The sequence below is a fragment of the Scylla paramamosain genome, chromosome 16 (assembly GCF_035594125.1).
Source record: "Scylla paramamosain isolate STU-SP2022 chromosome 16, ASM3559412v1, whole genome shotgun sequence".
Lineage (NCBI taxonomy): Eukaryota > Metazoa > Arthropoda > Malacostraca > Decapoda > Portunidae > Scylla > Scylla paramamosain.
This window is the reverse complement of record NC_087166.1, coordinates 12,070,215-12,082,803: the sequence shown is the minus strand read 5'-3', so window position 1 is coordinate 12,082,803 and position 12,589 is coordinate 12,070,215. Positions and strand designations below refer to the sequence as shown.

Below are 12,589 nucleotides of genomic sequence, written 5' to 3'. Positions count from 1 at the left end.
GACGGCAGTAACATGTGCATGCAGATGAAGGAGAAAAAACAAACTGTGTATCAGGTGAAAGATGGCCCGAAGGTTGATTTTTTCTTGGTATACTATCTCTTAATCCAGATTGATCTCAAATAGAATAATTATATATTTGCATATTGCTTATTGACCTTATAATTATGAAATTATATGAAATTTAATTCTCTCTCTCTCTCTCTCTCTCTCTCTCTCTCTCTCTCTCTCTCTCTCTCTCTCTCTCTCTCTCTCTCTCTCTCTCTCTCTCTGTCATATGATATTATGCAATAATGCACTGTACATACATACATACATACATACATACATAGCGCACATACATACATACATACATACATAATATATACATACATTCTTGTATACATACACAGAAAAAATTGAAGTAACACACACACACACACACACACACACACACACACACACACACACACATACAATCACAAACAAACAAACAAACACGTTGACGAAGTTATGATTTGTAGACGCAGATTGGCTCGCAAACACACACACATTTCATTTCATTTAGACGTGGTTGCGAGCAGACGTGGGTAACTGGTGCTCCGTATTCAAAGCCCATGGATCTCGACGCTATCAAGGTGCTTCTTGAAGCTCAAGAACGAGTTTTTCGAAGCGCTATGGGTCTTGTCGTCGACCAGCAAAACTCAAGGATTACGAAGCTGGAAAGTACGATTGCTGATTTGGTGAAAAGCCTGGAGTTTACGCAAAATGAAGTGCTTGGCTACAAAAAGGAAGTGAAAGATCTTCAGAAGTCTGCTAGTGAATACAAGGCAATCAGTGCTCGTCAAGAATTGAAAATTGATGAAATGGAGAGACGTCTGAACTACCAGGAGGACTACAGCAGACGTAACAATTTGCGTATCACCGGTATTCAAGAACAGCCTGGTGAAACATGGGAGCAAACATCAACAACGGTAACGAAGCTCTTGGAAGAAAAACTTCAACTACCATCAATGAAAATAGAACGAGCCCACCGCATAGGACTGGTGGTTCCAGCCAGATCTCGAACAGTGGTGGTTCGTTTCGAGAAATTTGGAGACCGAGAAGCAGTGTTACGAAACACCAGGAAACTTCAGGGAACAGGTGTGTTTATCAACGAAGATCTCTGTGCTGCATCGCAAGAATTAAAGAAGAGTCAGTTTCCCCAGCTTAGACAAGCCAGACAAGAAGGTAAAATTGCCTTCTTTAAACACACAAAGTTAATAATCAAGGAAAAAAAAAAACGAGTCAACGATCGTCATCCGGTGGAGCGAGTGCTGTTGCTTCGAATCGTCACAGGAGTGTTGGCAGTGCAGTGGCCGGTACTGTCGGAGTTGTGCTGGGTGTAGGTGACGGTGTGGGGCACACAGGCACTGCTTCTGTCGGACCCGGTGTTGCTGATGTCCGGATATCGGGTGCTGCTGCTGTCAAGGCCACTAACAACGAAAATGTCGGTGGCTCTGATGGACCCGTTGCTAGCAGCGCTGGCAACCAGGTCCCTGACGAAGTTGCCTGTGACCCAGGAGCTGTCGGCGGCGTCTTGGAGCGGCAACAGAGGAGTCTCAGGGATCGTAAAAAGAAAAAGATAAGTTACTGTTTAAGCCATAATCTGTGTTGTACTTTCTTTTGTCCTAATTCATGGAACCTAGTGAAATAGGTTTTTGTGATGAATTACCTTTTGGTTCGTTGAACGATGTTGAATTATGTACTATATTTCACTCAAATTCGGTCTCTAATACTGCTTGTATAAATTTTCAAAACTTTAGAGTTTGATCCTTTTGCCACACAGGATGAAAAGTATAAGAGTGACTTAGATGTATATTAGTTATATTCACATCATAGATATTTGGATCTTCCAAAATCTCATTATAGCTTTGATGATTTATCTTTTCCAAGCACCAATGTAATAACAATTTCATGACATAACATTAGATCAGTTCCTAAAAATCTACATTTTGTTGATACCTTTTTACAGTATTCACATAATAAATTAACTGTCCTTGGTTTCACAGAAACGAGATTAGATAAGCACATTGACTCAATCTATCAATTATCTGGATACAATATGTTTACTAACACGAGAAATACGCAAGGTGGTGGAGCCTCATTGTACATCTCTGCCGATTATCATTCATCTGTGATAAGTGAGTTCACATTATCAAATAACTTTGTAGAATGTATAGCTGTGGAAACTACTATAAATAAGAAAGTCATTATTCATGTTGATTTATAGGCCTCCAAATAGTAGTATTACCAAATTTTTAGAAGTAATGTCTGAATATCTCTTACTTGCTCATGAATTGAAATTTATGAAGATTTACATTTTTGGTGATTTTAACCTGGATTTACTGAAGCTCCGAGACAACTGTTTATGAATTTATTAATTTGATGTACTCTTTCTCTCTTTTCCCTCTAATTACAAAGCCGACAAGAGAAGCCGACAAGAGTAACTAACAACACCGCTACTCTCATAGATCACATTTGGACCACACAGATAGAATCAAATATTGCTAATCACATAATATATTCAGAAATTACCGACCATTTCCCAATAATTTCTCAGTTTAAGTGTGAGTATAGTGGAAGTGTTCATCCTACATACGTTAATAAGAGTCGTTACACCTATAGCTTTAGAACATATAAATGATGATCTAAAACAAAAAAAACTGGAATGATTTATTAACTTGTCCAAATGTTTCTTATAATCTTTTCCATGACGCAATAACTATCTTGTATGATAAACACTTTCCATTGAAAAAATATCGAATAAATAGCAAAAAATTAAATAAGTCCGTACTTTACTCCTGTATTTAAAAAAAAAACGTATAAAAGAGAAATAGATTAGAGAACCTAGCGAAGAAATGGCCCATCACTTTTGGATACAGAAATTACTTAACTTCAACACTAAGAGCAGCAAGAAACAAATATTATAAAGACAATTTAAGGGAAAACCAAGGTAATCCCATATATAAAGGTACTAGGCCTTGCTGGCGCCCGAGAGTGTAAGAAAGGCAGGAAAAGTGAGTGGCAAGTGTGTGGGGCGACACTGTACCCTCTCCACGGTTTTGGAGGACAAAGTGAAAGATGGAAGCGGAAGGAAAGGCCAGTGAGCTGCGTATGCTTGACCTCTGAGTGGACGTAGGGGGAAAAAAAAAATGACACGTTTCGGAAATAACTTGTATCATAAGTAGAGAACGTGCATCCCGTTAAGCAGCCGCGCATTGCAAGGCCACGAGGGTACGTGGTATGATCGCAAGTGACACGTCCGGAAATCAGCGTTTAGTTGCGTGTGTCTTAATAGAAAAAAAAATAGCTGATTTCCAAATTATACATCAAAGCATGACCTCGTCTAGTTCAGGAGAGTCCTTCGTATAGTAAAACACATCAAGACGTCTCAGTGTAGATATAAAGATAATAAAGTAATAGATATAAAGATGTAAAGTGGATAAATAAATAAGAAAAAAGTGTTAAATCATTAGTGTGAGGCCATTTGTGTGTTGTAAAACACACAAAGGCGCTAAACTCTGTCCACCAATTAGAGGCAGTTAGGCTCATTACCGCTCATGTGCAAGTCTTGAGTTCAATATATTACTTTATGACCGCTGTTTACTTACTGTATAAAACATCTGTGACCAGGGTTGTGTCTTTGAGCCAAACTGTGACCAGATAACACGTCAGGAGCGGTCAGACTTGCCCTTCACCTGAGGCACCACCATCTGCGCCTTTGTCTTTGCTTATTACTTGTGAGTGTTGCTTGTGAGTCACCATTGCCCCTGTTCCTTTTTTGTCAACATTGATACTCGCTGTTACGTATGTGCGTCTTATTGATAGGTATATAGTGTGTATGAAAACTCTGTAATAGTTCCTCATGCATCTGCGAAATTCCCTTGATCCTTGATACTATACTCGTAGGTTAGTTTATTTATTTATTTATTCCGTTATGTAAGAGGGACACTGGCCAAAAAGCAAGGTTGAAAAGAATAATCGAAAACTGGAGGATTAACTGGTAGCATCCTACTCTGTATCTTGTATATATGTTACTTTATCTATCATAAGCCAGTATAAGCCTAAAATCATCACCTGATATTTTACGTCAATCCAACAAACGTATTTAAAAATTCGCGACCACGTTGATGTTTTTGGTTTAACATTGTTGGAGAAGCGTCGTGGTAGTGGTGGTGGTGGTAGTGGTGGGACGTGAGGACGTGAGGATCTGTCACTGACCTTGCGATGGCTGGCTTACCCTTGAGCAGTGGTGGGTGAAGGAGATCGAGGGGAATTAGGCAACCACATCAGGGAACAGGTGTGTGAGGGGACAGGGATGAGGTAGGATGAGACGAGACGCTTCGATGCCTCTACTGTCCTTCCCTACACACACACACACACACACACACATCTGTACGTGACATTCCTGTTAGTTTATTTCTTTGGTGGTTGTTTTTCTTCTGTTTTAATATTTTTTCTATTGTTTATTTATGTTTTGTCCCTTGTTTCTTTGTTCGATGGTAATTTAGTTATTTATTTTTTTGTAGAACGTCAGTAAAACATAAAGGAAAATCTGCCTTCCGTCCTGTAATATTTGGGAAAATGTTAGGCTTTGTAGGATATCTCGTCTTACCTCTCGCGCTCCCTCCTTCCTAGGCATTGAAAAAGTGCGGGGAAATTTGAAGGTTTATAAATGCACTGGTGTGTGTATGTGTGTGTGTGTTATTGCTAGTTATCTCTCTCTCTCTCTCTCTCTCTCTCTCTCTCTCTCTCTCTCTCTCTCTCTCTCTCTCTCTGTCAGTAGTTGCACAGGTCTTCAAGGCTATTTTTACGGTTTTAGTGACAGATTAACAACATTTCTACATTAATAACAGGAGAAACACCATTGAAAACCCTGATAATCATCTTTATAGCTTTGAAAAACAGTCGTGAGGAGAGAGAGAGAGAGAGAGAGAGAGAGAGAGAGAGAGAGTAGGAGCATTTCAGTTGAGCCTATTCTGCCCTGGTTCGTGTTTGCTGCTGTGACACGGTGCCGCACTGAGTGAAGATTGCGTTCATAATCACTTATCGGGGGTGGAGTGGGGAAAGAGAGTCAGGAAGTGAGGATATTTATATTATTTGACATATTATTTAATAGCATGTCAACTTTTGTGTGTGTGTGTGTGGGTGGGTGGGTGTTGGATCAGTGACAGGTGGCGCTGGGGAGTTACCACGGCGAGCGGCTGGCTGGCTGCATTGTTTTGGTCAGCACTGGTCTATCTTGCCCTACACGCTCTATTAACCAGTGTTTCAGTCTTCCCGACACCTTCTTCCTGCACCAAGCACCGTCAAGCATCACTAGAGAGGCACGAGTACGTAAGGTGAGTCCAGCGGGGCCAGTCTCTCCTCAGTCAGCCTTACTGCCTTCACAACACCCTAATTCTCCCTGTAGTGTCTTGTATTCGTTTATTTAGGATTCATTATTCGTTTTTTTAGTTTTTTTAGGGGTTAATTATTTATATTTAGGTTTTGTTTACGTCTGAGTCTGGAAAGAGTTGGAAATTTATTCAAATATTTAATGTTCGCCAATATGTAAACAAGCCGTCAGCTGTGTTATTAGCCATTATTTGCCTCGTCTCTCACTTATTGTAAGCCTAACATATCACAAGATGGATCCACATGTCTAGCCTTCATATCCGCTGGTCAGATATATCCGTCATTGCCTGGTTTTGGTGTTGTATAGGAATAAATAAGGCAACATGGCCGCCGGCTCCCCCACTGAGGTCGCCGCCGAGGGCCGCCATGATGGACTGGCACCTGTTCCGGCTTGTTGGTTCCAATATTTTTTAAAATTTTTCTGAATTAATTTATTTGGCTTGTATAGTAAGATTTTATGGTTTCTAAAAATATTTCGTTGCTTTTGAAGTGTTTTTCTTGCTTCAGTTAAGTAAATGTGCTGAATTTGGTGTTGTTTTTTATGTAAATAAGGGGCAGTTTGTACGGTGAAATTTACCCAGCCTGGTTTTTGGCTTTTTTATTTGAGGCTTTAATGAAGATTTTATTGCTTCAAAAAATCGTTTATGATTTTTAAAGTATGTTGCGTTCCTGTTGAGTTAAGTATGTGGAATTTGAATAGGCTTATTGTCCCGTTGAAAGTGGTGATTTTGTCATTTTTTAGCTTCTTTATTTTTTTTGTTGTAGCTTGTAACTAAGTGTGCATTATTTTAAAAAATAGTTCAGATTTTTTTAAATGTTTTTTTACCAGTGTAAAGTGGAATAGGTGGACTTTTCAGTGTTTTTAATGGTGTCAAAATTTCCAACACTTTTTCCATATTTCACATAATATTTCTTTATAACTACTGAGACTGGAGGTGTTTTGATATTGTGAATATTAATTAAAGTAATTGTCAAGTCAGAATATATAATGCATTCGAGCCTAGCTTCATTTTTTCTATGGGTCAATTTCAAAATGAAATACGTTACGTACGTATGGCAGCGGGGCGCCGGCACCTCGCCTGTGACGTCATCAAGGATTCGGGACTCGGTCTGCTCCAGTGTCTCCTCAATATTTACCGTAATTTCCAGTGTTTTCCAAGTGTTTCCAGCTGTTTCTAAAGTCAGGCGTGTAGATAAATGTAGTAGAAGGAAGAAAATAAGAGAAATGAAAGAGGAGAAGGAAGAAATAAAAAAAGAAATGGAGGAGGAGGCAAAACAGGTAAACAATATTTAGCTTAGTTTCCCTTGCTGCGCTGCAGTTCTCTAATATTTGGTGTGTTTTGGGTGTTTTATGTGTTTAGGATGTATGTAGGAATGTTGTGGGGTATTTAGAGTGTGTTTTGGTGGTGTTTAGGTGTTTTGGGTGTATATTTGCTGTTATCATTGTGTTTTGGGTGAATTTTGGGTGTTTTAAACGTGGTTTAGGATGTTTTTAGTTATATTGTAAATGATTTGAGTCGTGTGGGGTGTTTTGAGTATATTGTGGGATGTTTTTGTGTGTTATGGGTGTGTTTGGGGGTATATTGAGGTGTAGTGAGTTTGTTTTGGGTTTATTTTCTGTTTTAAGCGTTTCGGTGAGTTTGGATGTGTGTGTGTCGGGTCTTTTGAGGTGTATTTGATTGTGTGCAAGTAGTTTTGGGTCTTTAAGGGTGTGTTTGTGGCGTGTTTGTGGTGTTGAGTGGTGCTTTAAGTGTGTTTTGGATGTTTTGATGTGTTTTGGGTGTGTTTGATGAGTTTTGGGGTGTTGTAGTGTAAGGGTGTGTTTGTGGCGTGTTTGTGGTGTTGAGTGGTGCTTTAAGTGTGTTTTGGATGTTTTGATGTGTTTTGGGTGTGTTTGACAAGTTTTGGGGTGTTGTAGTGTATTTTGGGTGTTTTAAATCTTTTGAGTGTGTTTGGATGCGTTTTAGGTATATTGGGGTGCTTTGAGTGTGTTTTGGATAAATTTAGCGTGGTTGGGGTGGGTTATTTGAATGTTTTTAGATGTTACGGGGTGTTTTGAGTGAATATTCAATATTTGGTTGTGTTTAGGTGAGTGTAGTGGGTATTTTGGGGTGTTGTGATGTGTTTTGGTTGTGTTTTGGATGTTTTGAGTGTATTTTGAGTGTTTTGGTAAGTTTTGTTGCATGTAGGGATGTTGAGTGTTATATATATATATATATATATATATATATATATATATATATATATATATATATATATATATATATATATATATATATATATATATATAATATAATGGGAAGGCAATGAGAAGAGGGACAAAAGAACATGGGATGCACCGCCTGTGTTCATACCGGGATCTGATTTCAGTTCTTGTGAAGGGCCAGAATGCATATTCCTGAACTCTGGAAGGAGTCGTCTGCCAGCCTGTATGGACACTAGGCTGTAGCTCCAAAACTAACTGCAGGATTCTCTCTAAAATAGTCTCATTGAGATTCTCGCACAAAATTACCTATACGTAACTTAATCTAACCTAACCTAACCGCTACAAGAGTAAATGGGCCGAAACATTACCAGACTTCGGGAACATGCCTCCAGAGGGATACGGGTTAAGGTCGCTTCCCACACATCGGTGCCGTATTCATTCCGTGCTGTTCAGTGCTTCAGTGTCAGTAAAAAAAAAATTCATCATTTTGGAATTCAGCGGAAGCATTTACACACGTCCAGCGAAGTACCGTGTTTTGACTGAAGTGATTGTTACGTCTCCGTTCCGTGAAATGGAATATCATCGTCACTGGTATTTTAAAAATTTTCACGGATGTTGGACAAGTGTTTGAAATAAAATAGAAGAAATTGAAATGGTGATAAATACTCTTTTTAATTGATGTAATTAATCACATTGTACATTATACTTACCACAACACACCACATCATAACACACCACACCATACCACACCACACCACACATCACTGAGCAATGTCATCAAAGAGTTTTTGGACATTCTTAAGTACTGGAAAATTTTAGTTTCATCATTAATTAATTCCTCGTACAGAGTAGCAAAATCTCCTTCAGTTTCTCTTTTTCTTCTACGTTTCATGTACCCACTTTTATTTTCTTTATTTTTTTGTTAAGCAAGCATCATGCTCTTCATGAAGAATTATGACAATCATAGCCAACTCCACGTCTGAAAGGATATGTGTGCATAGATGTCATGAAAGCGACATGGATATCACTGACACTAAACCTATATGATACTAATACGGCACTGATAGGTGTGAAACCACCTTTGAGTGTATTATTCAGATAGTGTACCCACTATCTGCCAATTTCACTGGGACAAAAGCACAATTAGGTGATTGTTAAGAAGAACAATAATAATAATAATAATTAATAATAATAACAAAAGGAGTTAAGCCATCTATATAGTTAGCTAGATTGATATTATCATTATTATTATCATCATCATTATTACATATCAAGGTATTGTGACATTATTATTAATAATATATTATTATTGTTATTGTTATTATTATTATTATTATTATTGTTATTATTATTATCATTATCATATTTCAGCTATCCAACATCAGAACAGTATATGAATATGGCAAATGCTGTTTTGACATCATTTCCTGCCATTCTGAGAAACGGTGATCTCGAGGAGCATGAATTGCAGCTGCAGTTGAAATTGCGCATCCAGCGCAAGTTTCAGAATTTAAGAAAGAGGCAGGATTCCTCAGTGACTGAGGTGACGTCAAGGAAAAAGAAGATCCCTTGCATAGCGCCAAAAGAGACTACGTGTCCACTGATGTATGGAGTAAAGGTTTACCTTCCACCAAGGCCCCATTCAGAAGATGATGAGTCATTAGAGAGACATAGACAGTGGCTTGCTCTACATTGGATGAAGAAAGATCCCAAGTTAGGTAAGGTATGTGATATTTGTACGCTTGATTTATCTTTTTTATATTTCAGAGACTTCTTTACTGGTGTTGTTTAAAAATACCTGCTCTTATGTAAGCAATTTCAATGGTACTGGTGGATAGCCACTGAAAAATGATGTTCGTGTATATATATATATATATATATATATATATATATATATATATATATATATATATATATATATATATATATATATATATATATGAGGGAGAGAGGGAGGCTGGCGGGACAGTAAACTTATGAAAACTAATTTTACTTTAATGATTTTCCTCAGGCTGAACGCCTCATGCAGTTGACACTCTCTGAGAGACGCAAAAAAATAATCAATGGGAACATTCTTGTAGCAGAAATCCTGAACTTGTACCCGTGAATTCAGACTTTTGATGGCGTAAGTGTGTATATATGTACACTTTATGGATTTTGCTACATACTGTTACTAATTGTCAACTTTATTTGTAGGGCTATAATGTATATAGCTATTTATATTTTATAGTAGGTAATTGATATTTAACTACCGGTACTTCCATTCTCCCTCTCAGGCTCAAAGGCCTCAGTGACGGGAGATAAGCACTCATAACTAAGTACAGTTATTGCAGATGCTCATCTCTGTAACCTTCACTTATAATTATTTGATGCTTATATCTTTACAGATAATCAAGGAGTTCCTGAGATTAGAACCACAAGCGGATGAACCAGACCCAAGAGTAGCAGTTTTGAAAGGGCTGGAGAAATATAGGCTCCCAATAATTGCCATTCTCAAGAAAAGAAAAGCAGTTCCTCTGTATATGGAAACCTTACTTGAACTCTATGACCACGATGAAAGTCAATGTGAGTAATGTCTAGTTCAACTTGTTCATTTCAGTAGCTGGTAGCAATTTAATATATGTATCTTTTCATCATTAGCAATGCATCTTTCACTTTTATAAACCTAGTATTCATGAGACTATGCTGCATGCAAAAACCATACATTGTATTAAGCATGACCTATCTAACTGTAATGCTTGCACCAATTTCTATAAAGGTACTCATTTAATTGTTAAATTCCTGCTCTTCTATCAAATTTTTGGCTGAGTGCTATGGCTAAATAATTGTTTGCAGCATAAGTGATGTTAAAGATTTTAATAGGTGTAAAGCATCTCTCTCTCTCTCTCTCTCTCTCTCTCTCTCTCTCTCTCTCTCTCTCTCTCTCTCTCTCTCTCTCTCTCTCTCTCGTAAGGAAAGACATTATTTCTAGTGTAAATAAACCCAATAGGCTGTCCAATTTGAAATTTAAAATGTAAATATTATCAATCTTTTTAGAATTGTTAGCTGCATCCTCTTCCCTTGCAGTCCAACAAGACAGGTCACTAATTCGCGTGGAGATAGAATTCTTGGAGTCACCTTTGCCGGCGCTAGCGCAAGTGCAAACAGTCTGATAAAGGTTTGTTCCATGGTTGTGGTGAAGTTCAGGACTTCTCACACTGTTTTAGTGGATATGATGAGAAGAATCGGGGGTTCGGAACATCAGTGCGTTATGTCGGGGCATGTAGGTTTGGCTGGGGTTTTCTTTCTATCTTTTTTTTTTTTTCGATCAGTACTCATCGTATTCTTATGAGGACTTGCTAGACGAAGCATTACTGCATTATGATATTACCTAAGTAGTGTCTCAAGTAAAAAACATAACCGCATACTTGTACAAAAGATTTGCTGCTGTAACACAATAAGGACAAAAATCATTAGTATACTGGTCGTTCTGAGCATTCAATCAAAATGCTTGTCATTCATATAATTAGTAGAACCATCGAGGAGCTTTATTTTTGTTAATTCTTATGTGATAAAGCAATAATTACAGGAGGCTTTTAAAAGATTGGTACTCAAATTAGTGGACTGTCCTATTGGATGTGATCATATCTTCACTTTTTCCTTACACAGTTAATTTTCTTTTGTTTATTTGATTTACTTATCATATTTATTTATATATTTATTTATTTGCACCAGATGCTTGCTTAGTTATATTGGGGTTACTTCACCTGCTTGGAGAAAGGAAAGACCCCATTTTTACTAAGGTTAAATTTCAGTACCTTTGATTTTAGAGTGGTGTGTATATATTGAAATTTCTGAATATATCATCACCTTAAGATATACATCTACATATAAATTTTATTTTAATGTCAAAATGTTATTAATGTTTACACTATTATTTCTTCCTTAAGGTACCAGAAGAAGAACTAAGAACAGGGCAGTCTAGTGTGTATTTGATGGTGCACCTGTAGCTGAACCAACATGTATTTCTATGGCTGTAGTCTCATTGGTAGCAAGGCTTTGTGTTTAATACTGAACACCCAAAAAATTGTGAACATTTCCTCCGTTTCACAACATCCCATCTCTTAGGTATCAAGTATGACAAAGGTAACACTTCAAAAACAAGATCTCTACTTGTAAAATTCAATGAAGTAAAGACAGAATTGAGCTACAAAAATGCATAAATCTGCTTCCAAATATATTCAACTCCACACATAAATGCTTCTCTCTCTCTCTCTCTCTCTCTCTCTCTCTCTCTCTCTCTCTCACACACACACTAGTCAATTACTAGTTAAAGATTAATCAGTGAAACACACACACACTCTAGTCAATTACTAATTAAAGATTAATCAGTGAAATAAATACATAACATGTTTATGTTTAAGTTTTCTAAAAGGAAAAGGAAATACTTGTACTTCCCCTTCCCCCCACCCAGTATTCATGAAATCTTACTGAATTGTTATATATATATATATATATATATATATATATATATATATATATATATATATATATATATATATATATATATATATATATATATATATATATAATGAATGGAGAGTAGACTCTCTCTCTCTCTCTCTCTCTCTCTCTCTCATGGAGAGTAGACTCTCTCTCTCTCTCTCTCTCTCTCTCTCTCTGTGTGTGTGTGTGATATTAGCTTGAAGAGCACTTCTTTAGAATTGTGTGATATGTTACTTTACACTTAAAAGGCATCTAATCATTGAATTTTTGTTTTACTGTGTGCGCCTTGTCATGTAATAAACAATGAAAACAATCTTTTTACTACCATTTCTCCTTGAAACGTCTGGTGTATTTCCTTCGATATTGTGTTTATCTGGCATAAATACCATTGATAATAGATCTACATAACATATTTAGAAAATTATAATAATTGAAACCATCAATTATTTATTATTTTTCGTTTAGTATGCAAATAGAAAGTGG

General features: G+C 37.1%; 1 protein-coding gene across 8 annotated transcripts; it reads left to right on the top strand.

Annotated features, from left to right (window-relative positions):
* Window positions 1-531: 531 nt before the first annotated feature.
* Window positions 532-12,124, top strand: LOC135108046 (uncharacterized). Of its 8 annotated transcripts, XR_010272122.1 has the most exons (8): window positions 533-2,159; window positions 2,440-5,360; window positions 8,993-9,339; window positions 9,633-9,746; window positions 10,009-10,186; window positions 10,688-10,778; window positions 11,336-11,403; window positions 11,551-12,124. XR_010272122.1 is itself a non-coding variant. In XM_064018628.1 (5 exons), exons 2-5 carry the CDS (start codon window positions 9,015-9,017, stop codon window positions 11,608-11,610), a joined length of 636 nt encoding a protein of 211 aa, XP_063874698.1. In that variant the 5' UTR covers window positions 532-5,360; window positions 8,993-9,014; the 3' UTR covers window positions 11,611-12,121. The 8 variants fall into 8 exon arrangements, 3 of the variants coding, with proteins under 3 accessions (XP_063874698.1, XP_063874700.1, XP_063874699.1); XR_010272123.1 differs by having other exon boundaries at window positions 535-5,360; window positions 8,993-9,344; window positions 11,551-12,118; XR_010272121.1 differs by having other exon boundaries at window positions 537-5,360; window positions 11,551-12,116.
* Window positions 12,125-12,589: the final 465 nt, after the last annotated feature.

What these genes read in the sequence shown, in the direction of transcription:
- LOC135108046 (XM_064018629.1), top strand. Translation starts at nt 9,015, where the DNA reads ATGAATATGGCAAATGCTGTTTTGACATCATTTCCTGCCATTCTGAGA. An exon ending in AAGATCCCAAGTTAGGTAAG is followed by an intron (nt 9,345 to 10,008) that starts GTATGTGATATT and finishes ATATCTTTACAG; the next exon opens with ATAATCAAGGAGTTCCTGAG. An exon ending in AAGACCCCATTTTTACTAAG is followed by an intron (nt 11,404 to 11,550) that starts GTTAAATTTCAG and finishes TTCTTCCTTAAG; the next exon opens with GTACCAGAAGAAGAACTAAG.